General features: G+C 44.1%; 1 protein-coding gene across 11 annotated transcripts in view; it reads right to left on the bottom strand.

The window, feature by feature from the left end:
• RGS17 (regulator of G protein signaling 17) overlaps nucleotides 1-20,414 on the bottom strand; it is a 162,160-nt gene that overhangs the window by 6,372 nt on the left and 135,374 nt on the right. For 8 of the 11 annotated variants that reach the window (XM_056567264.1, XM_056567263.1, XM_056567262.1 and 5 more), the window contains 2 exons: nucleotides 17,585-17,674; nucleotides 10,918-11,152 (listed from right to left, as the gene is read on the bottom strand). In XM_056567264.1, the coding sequence (XP_056423239.1) occupies nucleotides 10,918-11,152; nucleotides 17,585-17,674 (325 nt within the window). Of the gene's footprint in view, nucleotides 1-10,917; nucleotides 11,153-17,584; nucleotides 17,704-20,414 lie in introns of all 11 variants that reach the window. The other 3 variants (XM_056567260.1, XM_056567269.1, XM_056567267.1) reach the window with 2 other exon arrangements.

The following is a 20,414-nucleotide window of genomic DNA, read 5'->3' as shown; positions in this document are numbered from 1 at the left end:
AAGGTAAGCGCTGGCATACGCTGATGCGGCTGGTCTGTCTGCCACAGATCATATGGATGCCGGGTGATGTTCTATGGAGACAGCTTGAAGATCCCCGATGTCCGGGCCTCGTGGAGTTTGGCGTCTGACGTCAGAGACAGTGGGCTGGATAGGTGGAGGCTGCTGTTGTTATCAATGGATTCCGGACTATTGGTTCACATAAGTGAGTATATCATGTGGCAGTGGTGCTTTAATTCATAAGTCTAGATGCGTTTCAGGGTACTTTTGGATGTACACGACCTTTTCCTCAGTAAAAGTATGAAGGCACCACTACCGTATGATATACTCACTTATGCGAACCAGTAGTCCGGAATCCATTGATAACAACAGCAGCCTCCACCTATTCAGCCCACTGTCTCTGACATCAGACGCCAAATTCCACGAGGCCCGGACATCGGGGATCTGCAAGCCGTCTCCATAGAACATCAGATCTGTGGCAGACAGACCAGCCACATCAGCGCACACCAGCGCTTACCTTTCAGCGCACACAGACTGCGGCTTGGACAAGTGCCTGCCGGCACCTGCATTCCATTGGAGGAAGAAAATATCTCAACCACAGTGTGGCTGGTAATTATAAATCCATTTTTTTAGGTGGTAGACTTATGGACTCGGGTATTAAATGCCCAGGCTGCCATATTGCGGACTGTTAATGTCACGATGCCGGCTGGCAGGTAGTGGATCCTCTGTGCCGGAGAGGGATTGGCGTGGACCGTGCTAGTGGATCGGTTCTAAGTCACTACTGGTTTTCACCAGAGCCCGCCGCAAAGCGGGATGGTCTTGCTGCGGCGGTAGTGACCAGGTCGTATCCACTAGCAACGGCTCACCTCTCTGGCTGCTGAAGATAGGCGCGGTACAAGGGAGTAGACAGAAGCAAGGTCGGACGTAGCAGAAGGTCGGGGCAGGCAGCAAGGATCGTAGTCAGGGGCAACGGCAGGAGGTCTGGAACACAGGCTAGGAACACACAAGGAAACGCTTTCACTGGCACGATGGCAACAAGATCCGGCAAGGAAGTGCAGGGGAAGTGAGGTGATATAGGGAAGTGCACAGGTGATCAGACTAATTGGAACCACTGCGCCAATCAGCGGCGCAGTGGCCCTTTAAATCGCAAAGACCCGGCGCGCGAGCGCCCTAAGGAGCGGGGCCGCGCGCGCCGGGACAGGACCGACGGAGAGCGAGTCAGGTACGGGAGCCGGGGTGCGCATCGCGAGCGGGCGCTACCCGCATCGCGAATCGCATCCCGGCTGGAGGCGGTATCGCAGCGCCCCGGGTCAGTGGATCTGACCGGAGCGCTGCAGTGAGGAGAGTGTAGCGAGCGCTCCGGGGAGGAGCGGGGACCCGGAGCGCTCGGCGTAACAGTACCCCCCCCTTGGGTCTCCCCCTCTTCTTAGAGCCTGAGAACCTGAGGAGCAGACTTTTGTCTAGGATATTGTCCTCAGGTTCCCAGGATCTCTCTTCTGGACCACAACCCTCCCAATCCACTAAAAAAAAAGTTTTCCCTCTGACCTTTTTGGATGCCAGAATCTCTTTGACGGAGAAGATGTCCGAGGAGCCGGAAACAGGAGTGGGAGGAACAGATTTGGGAGAGAAACGGTTGATGATAAGTGGTTTAAGAAGAGAAACGTGAAAGGCATTAGGAATACGAAGAGAAGGAGGAAGAAGAAGTTTGTAAGAGACAGGATTAATCTGGCACAAAATTTTGAAAGGACCAAGATAGCGTGGTCCCAACTTGTAGCTAGGGACACGGAAGCGGACATATTTAGCGGAGAGCCATACCTTGTCTCCAGGGGAAAAAATGGGAGGAGCTCTTCTTTTCTTATCCGCGAACTTCTTCATGCGTGATGAAGCCTGTAAGAGAGAATTTTGGGTCTCTCTCCATATGATGGAAAGGTCACGAGAAATTTCATCCACAGCGGGCAGACCAGAGGGCAAGGGGGTAGGGAGGGGGGGAAGAGGGTGACGGCCGTACACCACGAAAAATGGGGATTTGGAGGAAGATTCAGAGACTCTGAAGTTATACGAGAATTCGGCCCATGGAAGGAGAGCTGCCCAGTCATCCTGGCGGGAGGAAACAAAATGTCGTAAATAATCACCCAAGACCTGGTTAATTCTTTCTACTTGTCCATTGGATTGAGGATGATATGCAGAAGAAAAATTTAATTTAATCTTGAGTTGTTTACAGAGAGCCCTCCAGAATTTAGACACGAATTGGACGCCTCTATCCGAGACGATCTGCGTAGGCAACCCGTGAAGACGAAAAATGTGTACAAAAAATTGTTTAGCCAACTGAGGCGCTGAAGGAAGACCAGGAAGAGGGATGAAATGTGCCATTTTGGAGAATCGATCAACGACCACCCAAATAACAGTGTTGCCACAGGAAGGGGGTAAATCAGTAATAAAATCCATACCAATCAGAGACCAAGGCTGTTCGGGGACAGGCAGGGGATGAAGAAAACCAGCGGGCTTCTGGCGAGGAGTCTTATCCCGGGCACAGATAGTGCAGGCTCGCACAAAGTCCACAACATCCGTCTCCAGAGTCGGCCACCAATAGAAGCGAGAGATGAGTTGCACAGATTTCTTGATGCCCGCATGACCTGCGAGATGGGAGGAGTGACCCCATTTGAGGATTCCGAGGCGTTGGCGTGGAGAAACAAAGGTCTTTCCTGGAGGAGTTTGCCTGATGGAGGCTGGAGAAGTGGAAATCAGGCAGTCAGGAGGAATGATGTGTTGCGGAGAGAGTTCAACTTCAGAAGCATCCGAGGAACGAGAGAGAGCATCGGCCCTAATGTTCTTATCGGCAGGCCGAAAGTGAATTTCAAAATTAAATCGGGCAAAGAACAGAGACCACCTGGCCTGGCGAGGATTCAGCCGTTGGGCAGACTGGAGGTAGGAGAGGTTCTTGTGACCGGTGTAAATAATAACTGGAAATCTTGATCCCTCCAGCAGATGCCTCCATTCCTCAAGTGCTAATTTAATGGCTAGAAGCTCTCGATCCCCGATGGAGTAGTTCCTCTCCGCCGGAGAGAAGGTCCTAGAAAAAAACCCACAAGTAACAGCATGCCCGGAAGAATTTTTTTGTAGAAGGACAGCTCCAGCTCCCACTGAGGAGGCATCAACCTCCAATAGGAAGGGTTTGGAAGGGTCAGGTCTGGAGAGCACGGGAGCCGAAGAAAAGGCAGACTTGAGCCGTTTAAAGGCGTCTTCCGCTTGAGGAGGCCAAGACTTGGGATCGGCATTTTTTTTGGTTAAAGCCACGATAGGAGCCACAACGGTAGAAAAATGTGGAATAAATTGCCTGTAATAATTGGCGAACCCCAAAAAGCGTTGGATAGCACGGAGTCCGGAGGGGCGTGGCCAATCTAAGACGGCAGAGAGTTTGTCTGGATCCATTTGCAGTCCCTGGCCAGAGACCAAGTATCCTAGGAAAGGAAAAGATTGGCATTCAAACAGACATTTCTCAATTTTGGCATAGAGTTGATTGTCACGAAGTCTCTGAAGAACCATACGGACATGCTGGCGGTGTTCTTCTAGATTGGCAGAAAAAATCAGGATATCGTCCAGATATACAACAACACAGGAGTATAAAAGATCACGAAAAATTTCATTAACAAAGTCTTGGAAGACGGCAGGGGCGTTGCACAGGCCAAAGGGCATGACCAGATACTCAAAGTGTCCATCTCTGGTGTTAAATGCCGTTTTCCATTCATCCCCCTCTCTGATGCGGATGAGATTATAAGCACCTCTTAAGTCCAGTTTGGTAAAGATGTGGGCACCTTGGAGGCGATCAAAGAGTTCAGAGATGAGGGGTAGGGGGTAGCGGTTCTTAACCGTGATTTTATTAAGACCGCGGTAGTCAATGCAAGGACGTAGGGAGCCATCTTTTTTGGACACAAAGAAAAATCCGGCTCCGGCAGGAGAGGAGGATTTACGGATAAAGCCCTTTTTTAAATTTTCCTGGACGTATTCAGACATGGCAAGAGTCTCTGGGGCGGACAGAGGATAAATTCTGCCCCGGGGTGGAGTAGTGCCCGGGAGGAGGTCGATAGGACAATCATAAGGCCTGTGAGGAGGTAGAGTCTCAGCTTGTTTTTTGCAAAAAACATCCGCAAAGTCCATATAGGCCTTAGGGAGACCGGTTACTGGAGGAACCACAGAGTCACGGCAAGGGTTACTGGGAACCGGTTTTAGGCAGTCCTTGGAACAAGAGGGCCCCCAACTCTTGATCTCCCCAGTGGACCAATCCAGGGTTGGGGAATGAAGTTGAAGCCAGGGAAGTCCAAGGAGAATTTCAGAAGTGCAATTGGGGAGGACCAAAAGTTCAATCCTCTCGTGATGAGATCCGATGCACATTAGAAGGGGCTCCGTGCGGAAACGTATGGTACAGTCCAATCTTTCATTGTTTACACAATAGATGTAGAGGGGTCTGGCGAGACTGGTCACTGGGATGTTGAACCTGTTGACGAGAGAGGCCAAAATAAAATTTCCTGCAGATCCGGAGTCCAAGAAGGCCATAGTAGAGAAGGAGAAGGCAGAGGCAGACATCCGCACAGGCACAGTAAGACGTGGAGAAGCAGAGTAGACATCAAGGACTGTCTCACCCTTGTGCGGAGTCAGCGTACGTCTTTCCAGGCGGGGAGGACGGATAGGACAATCCCTCAGGAAGTGTTCGGTACTAGCACAGTACAGGCAGAGATTCTCCATGCGGCGTCGTGTCCTCTCTTGAGGTGTCAGGCGAGACCGGTCGACCTGCATAGCCTCCACGGCGGGAGGCACAGGAACGGATTGCAGGGGACCAGAGGAGAGAGGAGCCGAGGAGAAGAAACGCCTCGTGCGAACAGAGTCCTTATCCTGGCGGAGCTCCTGACGCCTTTCGGAAAAACGCATGTCAATGCGAGTGGCTAGGTGAATGAGTTCATGTAGATTAGCAGGGATTTCTCGTGCGGCCAGAACATCTTTAATGTTGCTGGATAGGCCTTTTTTAAAGGTCGCGCAGAGGGCCTCATTATTCCAGGATAATTCTGAAGCAAGAGTACGGAATTGTACGGCATACTCGCCAACGGAAGAATTACCCTGGACCAGGTTCAACAGGGCAGTCTCAGCAGAAGAGGCTCGGGCAGGTTCCTCAAAGACACTTCGGATTTCCGAGAAGAAGGAGTGTACAGAGGCAGTGACGGGGTCATTGCGGTCCCAGAGCGGTGTGGCCCAAGACAGGGCTTTTCCAGACAGAAGGCTGACTACGAAAGCCACCTTAGACCTTTCAGTGGGAAACTGGTCCGACATCATCTCCAAGTGCAGGGAACATTGGGAAAGAAAGCCACGGCAAAACTTAGAGTCCCCATCAAATTTATCCGGCAAGGATAGGCGTAGACCAGAAGCGGCCACTCGCTGCGGAGGAGGTGCAGGAGCTGGCGGAGGAGATGATTGCTGAAGCTGTGGTAGTAACTGCTGTAGCATAACGGTCAGTTGAGACAGCTGTTGGCCTTGTTGCGCTATCTGTTGTGACTGCTGGGCGACCACCGTGGTGAGGTCAGCGACAACTGGCAGAGGAACTTCAGCGGGATCCATGGCCGGATCTACTGTCACGATGCCGGCTGGCAGGTAGTGGATCCTCTGTGCCGGAGAGGGATTGGCGTGGACCGTGCTAGTGGATCGGTTCTAAGTCACTACTGGTTTTCACCAGAGCCCGCCGCAAAGCGGGATGGTCTTGCTGCGGCGGTAGTGACCAGGTCGTATCCACTAGCAACGGCTCACCTCTCTGGCTGCTGAAGATAGGCACGGTACAAGGGAGTAGACAGAAGCAAGGTCGGACGTAGCAGAAGGTCGGGGCAGGCAGCAAGGATCGTAGTCAGGGGCAACGGCAGGAGGTCTGGAACACAGGCTAGGAACACACAAGGAAACGCTTTCACTGGCACGATGGCAACAAGATCCGGCAAGGAAGTGCAGGGGAAGTGAGGTGATATAGGGAAGTGCACAGGTGATCAGACTAATTGGAACCACTGCGCCAATCAGCGGCGCAGTGGCCCTTTAAATCGCAAAGACCCGGCGCGCGCGCGCCCTAAGGAGCGGGGCCGCGCGCGCCGGGACAGGACCGACGGAGAGCGAGTCAGGTACGGGAACCGGGGTGCGCATGGCGAGCGGGCGCTACCCGCATCGCGAATCGCATCCCGGCTGGAGGCGGTATCGCAGCGCCCCGGGTCAGTGGATCTGACCGGAGCGCTGCAGTGAGGAGAGTGTAGCGAGCGCTCCGGGGAGGAGCGGGGACCCGGAGCGCTCGGCGTAACAGTTAAACTACCATATATATTCCAAAATACTGAATGCCGGATTAATGAACAAAGCATAATCTTTTGCAGTGGTGTGGTTTTAAACATTGTACTACTTGTTATACATTATTCACCTCCCCACAAGGGCCCTATGAGAGGTGGTGAAGCATAATTTTAATATATGTAAGAATTTTAATTAATCAAATTTTTTCATCTTGTAATTGAAGCACGGTTTTTCATCTACATCATGTATCAGTAAATCTGATATTTGCCTAGAGAATTATGGTTATTCTTGCTTTTACTACAAATTTACTCAACACCTAAGGTGAAGGTGTTTAACCATAGTATACCACGGTTAATTAATTATGTGCTGCACTGATCCATATTTCTCTATTATGTGGAAACAATTGGCATTGTTGGACCAAAGAAGACACATTGTAGATCTCTATGCATGTGTTTATTGGTCACAATACCCACTTTCACAATTTTTTGTAATATGACATAGAAAGCGTGGGCTGCCATACAAAGCATGTTTCAAAAATTATCTTAACTTGCAAGTAAAAAATACATTCAACATAAATGGTCAATGGCTCCCAATCCCCTCCTATATACATCCACTCGAGGCAGCTTAATGTGCATGTTTTTGGAATGGGTAGAGAGGAGAAAGTTGCTATTTGACACCTCTGGTGGTAGTTTAATCTCTGAGAACAAATGGTTGGAAGTGTTTAAAGTACAACATGCCTGTCTGTTCTCTCTGGCTGCTGATATCTGCCATTAAAGGAGAGTTGGGAGGCCTCAATACACAATAGATAGTTGGTCGATCCTGCCACAACCACCAGTTATGTAATGTGTGTGGCCAGATTAAGTGTCATTGTTACTTATGGAAGAAAGTTATATTACTTTTTTTCAGGCCTGTCAAGAAAAAAAAACAAAAAAACAGAAAGATACAATTTCTTGGTTGCTAATGCTACAGGAAGCATTATTTTTATGCAACGATCATTGTGTACTTTTATAACAAACATGCCATGAATCATTATGGATCTAAGGTCTTGGTTAATTTGTCTCATTGGCATTTGTCAAGGGGTCAGATATATTGGGCAGAAAGTGAATAGTCAATTCTTATAGTTGATGTGTTGAAAACAGGAAAACTGGACAAGGGTAAGGATCTGAGTAACTTTTAGATGACTAGGTCAGAAAAGAAAAGAATGTGAACCGACAAGTTCATAGGTGCCAGCGGTTCACGAGGGGAGCGAAGACTAGTCCATCTGGTCCAATCATACAGAAGACCTACTGTAGTACAAACTGCTGAGCTAAGACAAAACAGAGTCAGAGCACACAGTGCATTACTGTTTGCCCTTATGGGACTATGTAGCATTGTGAGCATCAGAATTGGACCATGAAGTTATGAAAGAAGTCGTTCTGGTCCAATTTGTTAGACTAACCACAGTCACTCTTTAAATGATCTACAGCTAACATCTTGGTGCCAGATATCACTTAATGTCTACAGAGGTCTTGTGAAATCCATTCATGGTGACAGTCATCACCACCAATACTCCCTGTTCTCCACTACATCACAGAGGAAATGCCAGTAAGCACCTGAGTGGGCCCTTCCTATGTATCGGGACCAAGAACAGGAAATGCTAACAGCGGAAACTGGCATTGTTAAAAAAGCATCTTTTTAATTTTTTCCTGAAACCCTAAGCAATTCTTGAGAATAGCACTTTAATGCTATTTAGTTAATGTGAACATTATAAGTAATAATTATAATAAGTTACTAGAAACTATTAATGACATTTTAAATAGTTCCCCCAACGTCTGTTTCTAAAGACTTTAGTTCAGGCTAAAATTGCTAGTTCTGCAATGTTCTGAAAAAAATTCTGTAAGGATCATAATTTTAAGGAAATAACAATAAAACACAAAACACATTTGCAAGAACTTGGGTAGATGCCAACACTGAAGGCGGTAGGAATAGTTTATAGTTTAGCTGTTTTCAAATACTTTGAACTTTAGTGTCAGCTTTTTCATATCCAGGTATATTATGTGGAGTTAGTTCTGAAGCAACTCTGATTATTTTTAGTTCTGATGCAGTCTGTACATGCTCCAGGCAGCAAGGTGCACCATTCCAGGTCTTGTAAAGCAAGAAAAAAAGATTTATAATCACAACAAACTAGACAGAAAACTGCAGTCGGTAGATATCTACTGTATATGTAATATGATTCATCATGCTCACAAAGCAGTTTAGGTTTTGGCATTTCCCCCTCTTTCCTGTCTTTTTTTGGGTTGGTGGCAGTTTTTTTTGGCTTTACTGTTTAGTCACCCAGTTTGTGGCATATTTCCTCCCACAGACCTCTATAGGTTAAAGAAATGCTAGAGAGTATGCTTAAACGTAAAATGTGGGTGTTTTTTCCCCCATCATGTTCTTTAATAGAAATCTTAGAATCATATGATGAAAGAATTTCATGACTTGTAATGAAAAAAATGTAGGTGACAAAAATGCCCCCTACGCCCCTGCAAAAAGAAAAAAAAAACACGCAAATTCTAATACACACTATTTTGGAGAAAAACAACACAAAAGAGGCATTATGGAGGACAAAACAAAAGGGACAGTTTCTGTTATGCCATTTTTTTTTTCAGACCAACAAAGCTGAACTAAATCTGTGTCTGAAGGTAGCCTAAGGGAGGGGGCAGACATTTTGTCATGCTCTCTGCTTTACGATATTACATTGATCTCAAATGTTGCGTTTACCTTTCCTTGTCTTGCTAAGGATGTTGGGGATTGTCCCAGGATATATCCCTGAGGATTCATCACCAGTATTCAACCACACAAATTCCATGAAAAACATCGCTGCCTTGTACTATATATCTAAGGTGAGTACATGCATTTTTATTCTTTACGATGGCGGATGTATTCAGAAATAGTAATGTAAGAAATATCATTCTCTACAGTATAATAACATTCCATTAAAGTAAAAACATCACTTATAGTACGCTGCCATTGATATGGTGTATATTAATACAGGTCTGCCGAGCCAAATTGCACAAAACATTTTTCTTTTATATCAAAGTAGAAGAAAAACAACAGTTCATGCTAAGGAGTCAGAAGTCTCCCTATACAGAGTAGATGTTACTTAGAAGTGAGGTGATTGTGGGGAGGCAGAGCTCTCCTCCTGAATAAAGCTTTCCTCAACGTCTTTAAAGGAGATCTCCAGTATTGAAAAACTTACTAAGGAGTTCCCGGTGGTCGGACCCCCCACGTTCTACCATATGGGGCCCCAGCAGTCCGCAGAAAGGAGGCGTGTCGACCACCACACGAAGCAGTGGCTGACACGCCCCCTCAATACAACTCTATGGGAGAGCCGGAGCGCTGCCTTCGGCAATTTTCGGGTCTGCCATAGCCCCGAAAATTGCCGAAGGCAGCGCTCCGGCTCTCCCATAGAGTTGTATTGAGGGGGCGTGTCAGCCGCTGCTTCGTGTGGTGGTCGACACGCCTCCTTTCTGCGGTTGGACCCCTTGCAATCTGAAACTTATCCCCTATCATTAGGATAGGGGATACATTTTTCAATACTGGACTACTCCTTTAACTCTAATAAAAGGCATTGTCCAGACTAGGATTTTTTTTTTATTGCCAGAAAAAGGTGCAAGGCTTTTGCCTAATTCCAACTCATTGAGGTAGATATTATATATTACAGCACCATATTAAAGGCAAATCAGATCTGTCAGCACTTGGAGCTAATAAAACTGCTGAAGCTCTATAAAGAGGTTTAGGAGGGAAGTAGAGCCATACTTGTGGCCTTGTTCATGCGGATAGCATTACTGAGAAAAGTACTGTCTGGGCTTCCAGCTGCTGTAACCGCTGCATGTGCACAGAATGTAAGTTCTTCAGGTTAGGTGCCCTCAGTGGTTTGTATTGAGAGTGTTCCTAGTCGTCCTCTCAGCTACAACTGACGCTAGAGCTGTCAGTCATAGCTAAGAGGAGGGGTCAAGAATGTTCCCAATGCAGAGCACTCTGGGCACCTTACAAGTTGTTCCTTGCAGTGGCAGTGGCTGGGAGCTTTTCAAGGGTAATTTTCAAGTTAAATTTACTTATCTCCTATCTATAGGATAGGGAATAAGTGTCTGATTGCGGGGAGTCTGACTGCTAGGACCACTGCCACTATCTCCTGAACTTCTTTGTCTTAAACAGAGAGGCGACTCAAACATGAGTGCCTCCACTCCATTCATTGTCTATGGAGCTGCCTTAGAGAGCCAAGTGCTGTACTTGGCTCTTATCGGCAGTTCCATAGACAATAAATGGAGTGGTGGCCACATGTGCAAATCCCTGTTCTGTATAAAGCTAAGGTCTACTCCCCCCAAAATGTATATTTTTTCTTTTACTCTAAATGTTCATTACACATACAGAAACATTTATGTATCATGCATTTATTTTTCCATTGTTAATCAACTGCAAAGGACCTTCAAATGTAGCAGGAGTTAAAGATATGCTTGTTGTGCCAAAATAACATTTGTTCTGTTATGCTATTTGCGTAGTGTGGCCACTCTAATGTAATATATATGAGTACTGTGCTATGTAAATAACGTAGATGGTGTAGCGCCATGCTGGTGGCAAACAGGAAAGACATACCTCTTTTGGTGAAAGTATGGAGATATAATCTTCATAAATATTTCTAGCTTTCTCTTCAACAAGCTTCTTGTTTTCTTCATTCTTTAAGTCCTCACATGCCAGCCAGAAAAGCAAATTTTCTTCACTATATTCTGTGCGTAAAAATTCTCGGAAGAGATTTCTTCCGGCAGGACTGTTCATCATCTTGTCAAAATTATGAGACCATGATAGAATTTCCTCCGTGGTTGGAATTTGGCTAAAAGTCAAGAAAGTCTTATTAGTATATTCTTGTATGAACTTTGAACCATTTACAGTAGTTATACAGAGTGAAATGGTTGTCTCACATTAAAGAAAAAAAAAGGAAAAATACAGAAAGTGCTGTTCAGAATATTCTCATAATCTTCCCAGAAAGTTTGTTTGCCCTTTGCCTGTTGCCATTAAGCTCTTAATGACCGTCCTTATGCCTTGTACAGTGGTCACTAAGGATACTTATTCTAGCCCGCTGTTTTTATGCTACTGCTGTATACTGTACCGGGGCAGCACCACTGTCACTTTACTAATGGGATTCCCCACTCTGAACTAGCTGTGCCCACAGCTTGGTTGAGCCCAGCCAGGAAAGAGATAAGGTGGGATGCTCTGCATCACTTCTTAACTCTTTACGGACACTATTCAGCAATGTATATACATCACTAAATAGTGTCTGCACCAGCTCAGAACTGGAGGGGGTTAACTAGCGAACTAGTTAACCCCTTCTGGGCTATACAGTACACAGTCACTATATTGATTAATGCAGGAGAAAAAAAGAGAAAAGATACGGGGCACTCTCTGGCGTAGTAGGTTGGGTACTTGGATAATAAATAAGAAAGCGAAGGACAGAGGCCCACCACCAAACCTATGTGATGGTACTGACCTCTGGGAGCTGTACGTAGGGTATAGCACAGCTCCAAAGGGGTTATTGGTAAGTGGTGGGATGTTTCAGCTTGCTGCTCGGTGCCCCCTTGTCCGGGGTACGGAAGAGACAATATTTTAGAAGAAGTGCAGAAAATGCGCACGTTCTGGCCACCGAGCGCTACTGTGATGGTAAAATTATGCGAAGATGCCAAAGGTACACAGGAACTTTTTTATTATGAATTAAAGTAACAACTGGAGAAGAAAAGGTTTAGTCTAAAGGGGCAACACGCCTTCTTTACCGTGAGGACTGTGAATTTATGGAACGGTCTACCTCAGGAACTGGTCACAGCAGGAACAATTCACAGCTTTAAAACAAGGTTAGATACATTCCTGGAACAAAATAACATTAATGCTTATGCAGAATTATAAAACTACATCCCTTTCCCTTATCCCCTTACACCCTTCACTTCAATTCCCTGGTTGGACTTGATGGACGTATGTCTTTTTTCAACCATACTAACTATGTAACTGGACAACTGGTCCAGTTTTTACTTTTATTCATAATAAAAAAAAGTTCCTGTGTACCTTTGGCATGTTTGCATAATTTTACCATCACAGTAGCGCTCGGTGGCCAGAACCCCCGCATTTTCTGCACTTCTTCTACAATATATCAGTATACCTTATAGGGTAAAAAGCCTGAAAGTTACCTGTCCGAGTTCCTGTACAGCATGCTCTTACTTCTGTAGCTCTTCCTCTAATGATCTCATTAGAGGCAGGATAAAGAAGACAATGTACAGCAACCCAGATGGGTTAAGTGTTCACACACAGCTTTTTTTTTAACATGCCTTTAAAAAATTGTCTTACATTGTCTTCATTCTTCTGTAATTCTGCCTCTAGTGATCATGACGTCATTAGAGGCAGAGCTACAGAAGCAAGAAGACAGTGTACAGGAACCAAGTCGGGTAAGTGCAAGGCTCCTTACACTAAGCAGTATACAGCCATCTATATATATGGCTGTATACTGTAAATCTCAGAAACCCCTTCAGTGCCAGGCTAGCCCAAAGCACTCAGCCCAACATTGGGGCACACTATCCAGTGATCATCACCGCATAGTGTCCCAATGAGTTAAGGAGCACTTCTACCTAGGCCTGGCCAAAGCAGAATGATGCAGGCACACTAATCACGCTGCAGAGTGTTCCCTGCTCCAGCTAGTTATTAGCTATTCACTTGTATTGGTGTCTTAAAGAAGCCAATACAATTGAATGCAGGAAGATCGAATCTCTCCAGGCAGCTATGGGTGGAGGTGCTGATTTCTGGTCTAAACAATCGGCAGCTGAAGGCCATGTTTAGACTGCAGTCTGCCAGTACCAGTGCAATATGATATGTCAGAAGTTTTCTATAACTGAAGATAGACATTAAATTCTACCCCAAAGGACAAAAAAAAAAAAAAAAAAAACATTTTAAGGGGACATCCAACTATGAGAAAAAGCACTAAATCACCTCATTCCTTGCTTTCACCATCCAGAGCAACCCAAAGCCAAATTGTTTGTGGTAACCTGTAATTTTACAAAAATCTCAAACGAAGGTCAATTTTATAAAAAAAAAGTAGTATGCTATCATTTCATATATAGTCAAAATGGTATATTTCCGTGAAAAAAGAAAAAAGAAAAACTAGTTTTTATTATCTTGCTGTTGTATAGTGTTTTCCACAAAGCAACAATCTTTTAGCTTAAAGGGGTACTTCACTGGCCAGCCTTCTGGCTGCATTCAGAACATTTAGTTCCGAACGCTGTGCTCGTGCTGCGGGGGTCCACCATGCCCCCTCATGGTGTCAGGCCACGCCCCTCAATGTAAGTCTATGGGAGGGGGCGTGGTGGCCATCATGCCCCCTCCAATAGACTTGCATTGATGGGGAGTGACCTGACTGCATGAGGGGGTGTGGCCCACACCCGCAGCACGAGCACAGCGTTTGGAACTAAATGTTCCGAAGGCAGCTGGAAGGCTAGCCAGTGTAGTACCCCTTTTACCTTAGTTTTGCTATGTAAGTTTACAAGGTAGAAGCTTTCTTTGATGGAATACCCTTTCCTAAAAATCATGACTTACGGGCTATTCCTACTAATGTGAAATACTGAAATATGCTGTTGCAATTTTCAGAACTTGTACAAGAACACATGTTCTTGTATATTTATATACATGTGCTGCAGATGGCTGGCATACACTGCATTCTGCTTCAGGAGAATGTTTTCCCACTGATAATTCACTTTCGGTGGGCACATAGCTTAAGGTCTAGCTTTGTAAACACATATTTGATTCCCAAGAAACACTGAGATTAAAATAGCTATTTTTAAACAGTCTGTTTTCAGATTTTTGGCTGTTTTTCTATATGAGGTTAAAATCTAACTTGGTTATAGGCCAAAACAAAGATGTGCTCCACCTTCCCAGAGCATAAGGATTTCCCAGACTCAGATGCTGTGGGAACTCTGAGGAATCTAGATGCATTCTGTGTGCCTCCATGCATTCCACAGAAAGTGAAATATCTCAGAAGGTACAACATTTTATTTAAGGCTGTGTTCACATATAATATTATGGTCAGTATTTTTACCCAAAACCAAGAGTGGATCGGATCCAAAACACAGAAGAAAGGTTTCTATGTGTTGGTTCCAATTCTGGTTTTGGATAAAAATACTGACCAAGATACTAATTGAAATACTGGGGTCATATTGAAAACTTTTTGTGCCAAAACTTTTTTCATTTTATGACTGTTTCTCTTATTTAAGTTTTTAGAGAAAAATTGCTGAAATGAATAAACATTCTCTTTAATGTAATGGCCATTGGAATTACATTTTTATAAAACCTGTGCAAAGTAATGAGCATTTTCCATAGACTTTACTGATTTTACAGTGTGTGAACACTGCCTAAAGCAATCGCCTAAGACTGGATCCACTTGTGCCCTTGGTTCATATGGCTTGTGTAAATCTATAATACAGCTATGTAGCTGAGCCTTTATGTGTCATTATCATGGAAGTAAGAAGTTGTTTTAAATTACAGAAGTTTTCCAAATTTCACATGACACGGATAACGGAAAGATGGCATAAAATCCACTCACACTTGGATATTGAGAAATGTGTGATTTCCTTCCACCTCACTTTGATCAACCCAAAATAGTGGTGAAGTTACTGTAATATTAGACAGCTCACAATAAAAATGTTCATTAACCACAGTAAAGAGAATATACAGTAAATTACAGTCAGTTCAATTTAGAATAAAATTGTTTATCCTATAGAGGAACAGTATTTTATGTTGCTTGTATGGCCAAAACATGAGATGCATCAAGTTTACATTTTGCCTGATATCTTAAGTGAATTTGCAAGAAAAAAATATAAACATTTTCACAAGGGAAGAATGCTTTGTAGAAATCCCATTTATGAGCAAGAGTCCTGATAATAGGTTCACTAGTAGAACTAACCTGTGATGAAATATCTAATAGTTATTAAAGGAGTAGTGAAGTGAAATATAATTTATCCACTATCCTTTGGATAGGGGATAAGTTACAGATCGTAGTGGGTCTGACCGCTGTGACCCCCCACGATCTCGCGAATGGGGCCCGGCAGTCTGCCGGAAGTGGCCGTTTCGACCCCTGCAGGAAGCCGCAGCCGACACGCCCCATCCATGTATCTCTATGGGATACATGAAGGGGGCCTATCGGCCGCCGCTCCCTGTGGGGTTCAGAAGATTGCAGGGGGTCCCAGTGGTCAGACTCCCCACGATCTTTGGATATTGGATAAGTTATATTTCACTACAAAACACCTTTAAGTAAGCTAACATAATGAAGTTACCTGCACTTTAGACCTATATATTTCAGAATACATCAGAAATCTGCTTACATAGTGATTCCTCAGAAAAACAAGGTCCCTAAATATGTTAAAAAAAAGATTGAAGGGAGATTTTCATCTCATACATTCATGGCACATGACATGACCCCCGGTCTACCTGAAAAGAATGGAAAGGTGGCCGAGAAGCCGTCCACTCTTTATCCACTTCTGTTGGAGATATGGAAACAGCCATTGATATGTTTTTAATATCTCAGATAGGAATATCCTTTTGATCTATTGATGGATTTATTGCCATGTGTCTCTTCATTCTATGCCTAGATGAGACTTCCCACACCCATCTCAACAGATAGAATGGTGGTAGGAGGCAGTGACAGCAAGACTTAGCTTGCTAGAAAATTTGGTAAGACCTGTTATTGGGCCTGGATTTTTATGGAATAAAAGGCATGTTTGGTACTGGACTTTTCATTCCCTTCCTGGGCCAGATTTTCCTATTGGGATAAAGTTAGCACTGGTGCTGAGGCCAGTCAATATTGGGTTTACAAACATGTAACAAAGCCTGCATTGAGAGGTGTTTGAGTTGAAATTCTGAGGTCTGCTAGCCACTTCTGGGACAATTGCCCTTGTGTGAGGTAGCACATAAAGTCTGTTTTGTTAGGTGGCTGGTAATAAGGCACCTGTATAGCGTGGGCAAGTTAGTGCTTAGACAAGTACGTTTATTCAGCATAAAGCATAAAAACGGAGCAGCATGTGTGGGGGAGACGGCAAGGACAGGCGGAATAGGAAGGAGCTCTTTCCTATTCCGCCTGTCCTTACCGTCTCCCCACACATGCTGCTCCTTTTGTACGCTTTATACTGAATAAAGGTTCTATGCTAACAGCAAAGATTCGGTGAGTGATTCCGTTTGATCTTCCTCACTTGTGATGTATTATTAGACTTGTCTTTCGAAACGTTGAACACCACCGATAGCTTATGTAGCCCAGGCTTAATGAATATCCTGCATTTCCCCCTTAGTATCTGCACAATAGACAGCTCACTAAAATAGCAGTAGCCAGGTGCATTCTGTCTTCATTACGAAACTGCTGTTTATATTTGTTTGTCAGCTGACCACTCGCGCTATTTCATAGGGCAATTATCAGCTGAACAGGGCTTTGTAATAAGGCTCTAACACTATCAACTATGAATGAACAGACTCAACGTATATAGGTCACAAGGACTAAAAAGGAATAGTATCACTCAGTAATACATTTATTGATACATTTCCAGAATAACGGGAAGAGCTCAATGCCAACTTGCAATAATGTAATATTTTGCTTTTTCTAAACTCTTAAGTCACTCACCTTTCCCTGGTTAGTATAGAAAATTGACATATACCGTTGTAGATGTTTTAGCTTTATATTAGCTACAATATATTACTGGCCAGTACTTTTGCTTTTTTCCTTATCATATACCCAACAGTCTCTTTCAACCTGTGTTAACCTTTGTTGTCCACACGGCCCATGTAGCAGCTACAGGCAACGTCCAATATTTAGTGAAATTTGATAGAAAGCCTGTCACTGTGGGCTATGGATGAGTCATACAAGAGATATAAGACTGTTTAATTATAATTTTTAGGCAAATAGCTATAATATGATGAAGATATTACAATACATAGATGAAAAATACAAAAAATACAAAATATGTTCCTATGGACATATTATGCTTGTATTGGCTTGTCATTCCAAATACACGTCATATTAGTTGGGAAGAATTTTGTAGCTAGACTCCTGTAACCAAAACCATGTGATCGGTTCAGTAGAGAAAACTGCAGAATGCTCAGGCTGAGAACAGATTTGAAAGTCTTTTATCTCTTTGTACATGCCTCAAGGTTAACCTAAAAAAAGAACTAGTACGGGAAAATGCCCCTTAAGATTTGAATTATTTGAATTGTTGACACGCTGCACAGAAGCATTGAAATGGGAACTCACCATTCTTCTACAGCTTGTATATTCTCCATCTTTGTCGTGTGGGGCGTTCTTCCTGAATTTTCACCTCTATCTTCATTCCTAACAGTGAGGCTGCAATGTAGTACAACACTTTATTTTGTCTAGAGAAAGTTAAGTAATTTAAACACAATCATTAAATGTATCAATACTGCCTATCCCTAAAGGATATTATTCCACCAGTTCAGCCCACAAGATGTCATTTAAGGGAGATAAAAAGGTGCAAAAGCTATAAAAAAAAATCTGTTAAAGAGATTATATGACATAAAAAAAAACATATCTGACACTTCTAGAAATAGTCTTATTATTGTTCGTGGGCTATGTGTAGTAGTGCAGCTTAAATCGTTATTAACTTGAATGGGGCTGAGCTGGTATATCTAACAGAGCACATGGGCAAGAGTAGTACTAGGCCTGAAAAATAGCAACTGTTTATAATCCCATATATACATGTCCTTTAAGAACTTGGTTTTTCTTCTCTATTGTATAAATAGGTATCTTTGCTGACCTGAGATGTGTAGACAACGCAAATCCTACAACGACATCCAGAAAAAAGTAAGAAGAAGCTTTAGGAACTCCACATGGCGATATTTAAAGGAAGAAATATTTTTTCAGATGATCTCTTTCTAAATGCCAAAATATTCCTTTTACAGTGAGCCATAAAAGCATTTAAAGGGTACCTTTCATCAAAAAAACTTTTGATATATTATAGATTAATGTATGCAGAATAACTTTCCAATAGCATGTTATTAAAAAATATGCTTCTTTCTATTTAATTTTCCACTTTGAAAAAATGACCACTAGGGGTCTCCCTACCAGTCCTTTTTTTTTTTTATAGATTTCAGACTCATACTGGAGTCATAAATCTCCGACTGCTGCTGGGACAGTGAGCAGTGCTGAGTTTGTCTGTGTTCCGGCTGCAGTTTGAGATTTAGGACTCCTGCATGAGTCTGAAATCTATAAATAAGGAATGGTAGGGAGACCTCTAGTGGTCATTTTTCAAAGTGGAAAATTAAATAGAAAGAAGCATATTTTTTAATAACATGCTATTGGAAATTTATTCTGCATACATTAATCTATAATATATCAAAAGTTTTTTTGATGAAAGGTACCGTTTAAAGATTTTTTATTTTTTTTGCTCAAAATATAAGTGTATGTTCTACAGTTAATGGGTTGGATATTAAAAACTTTTCTTATCTGATAACCTTTTTGTCTTATCATATGTAGTTGTAGCTGCGTGCATTAACCTTAGGGCGCATTCACACCAGGTTTTTGAATGTGTCGGACAAAGTCAGAGCAACAAAACTGGATATGGTCCAAAAAATGAGCTGACCGGAGTCACTATCTGACTCTGTCTGGCTCATTCAAATGTGGATGTGGTGTGGGTCCAGCTGGGATAGGGCAGTTGGCAGCTTTCATATTCTCCCATCAGCTGCCTTAAACAACAGCATATGAACTCCCTATAAATCTGTATAACAGATCTGTAGAAACTCTGTATGAAACAATTTTTTGCTACTATAGGACTATACTTTTGTTACATTTCTCAGTATCTGCTTTAGGGTATGTTAATACTGCGTAATTCCCACGGAATTCCGCAAGCGGAATTACGTGCAGTAAATATTAACATCAGTGTGAAAGGGTCTTCCGCGAGACCCGTTTACACTCAGAAAATTAATCGGCGGGCAATTCCACCGCTGAAATTGTTCCGCGCAACGAAACAATTTGCGGCCCGCAGAACAAAATTTTGCAGCCCACACCAGGGATGTGTAATTTGTATCGCCCGAGGCCCAGGACATGCAGTTCTGGGGGTCGGGCAGGTGATTTCTTCAGGCATTTAGCCCTGTTTCAGGCAAGCAGCGCTAAATGCTGGAAGACTTCACACAAGTCTTGATAGGGGCGCATCTCCGTCCCCTGTGTGTGTGTCTGGCCGCTCTTCATCTGCGTCCGCGCTGCCACCAGTACACCCCCCTCCCCCTGGTCTTCATCTGCGTTCGCGATCAAAACCCCCCCGCCCCATCCAATAGAGCCGATTGCCTTCACCTACTCGCCCCCCCCCCCGTGTCCAATCGGCCGGCCTGAGACTGATGAGGGATGTCGCGCATGTGACATCCCTCCACAGACCCGCGTAGGAGGACGTCAGTGACGTCACTCACCAGGCCGCCGCTGGTGGGGGGTGTTGCTGGTGGATGATGAGGGGCGCATGATGGAGGCATTATATGTGAGGGGCGCATGATGGGGGCATTATATGTAAGGAGCGCATGATGGGGGCATTATATGTGAGGGGCGCATGATGGGGGCATTATATGTGAGGGGCGCATGCAGCCCAGCCTCACCCAGCCGCTACCTCCAGTGGCCCCCATATAGTTTGAGACCCCTGATTTAGGTAGATTGTTTAATAAAATGTTAGCTAGGGGTTCCTTCCTAAAAAACTGTTCCAGGTTAAACCCCTCCAAAGGACGAGGGGGCACTCCCTCCGTCTGGAGAAGAAAAGGTTTAGTCTAAAGGGGCGACACGCCTTCTTTACCGTGACGATTGTGAATTTATGGAACGGTCTACCTCAGGAACTGGTCACAGCAGGAACAATTAACAGCTTTAAAACAGGGTTAGATACATTCCTGGAACAAAATAACATTAATGCTTATGCAGAATTATAAAACTACATCCCTTTCCCTTATCCCCTTACACCCTTTCCTTCAATTCCCTGGTTGGACTTGATGGACGTATGTCTTTTTTTCAATCATACTAACTATGTAACTATGTAACCTTCATCATCCCATATTCCATGTCAGTGTTTCCCATAGAGTGTGCCTCCAGCTGT

This window comes from Hyla sarda, chromosome 3, assembly GCF_029499605.1.
Source record: "Hyla sarda isolate aHylSar1 chromosome 3, aHylSar1.hap1, whole genome shotgun sequence".
Classification (NCBI taxonomy): Eukaryota; Metazoa; Chordata; class Amphibia; order Anura; family Hylidae; genus Hyla; species Hyla sarda.
The sequence above is the reverse complement of the archived record's forward strand: the minus strand, read 5'-3'. Positions and strand labels throughout refer to the sequence as shown.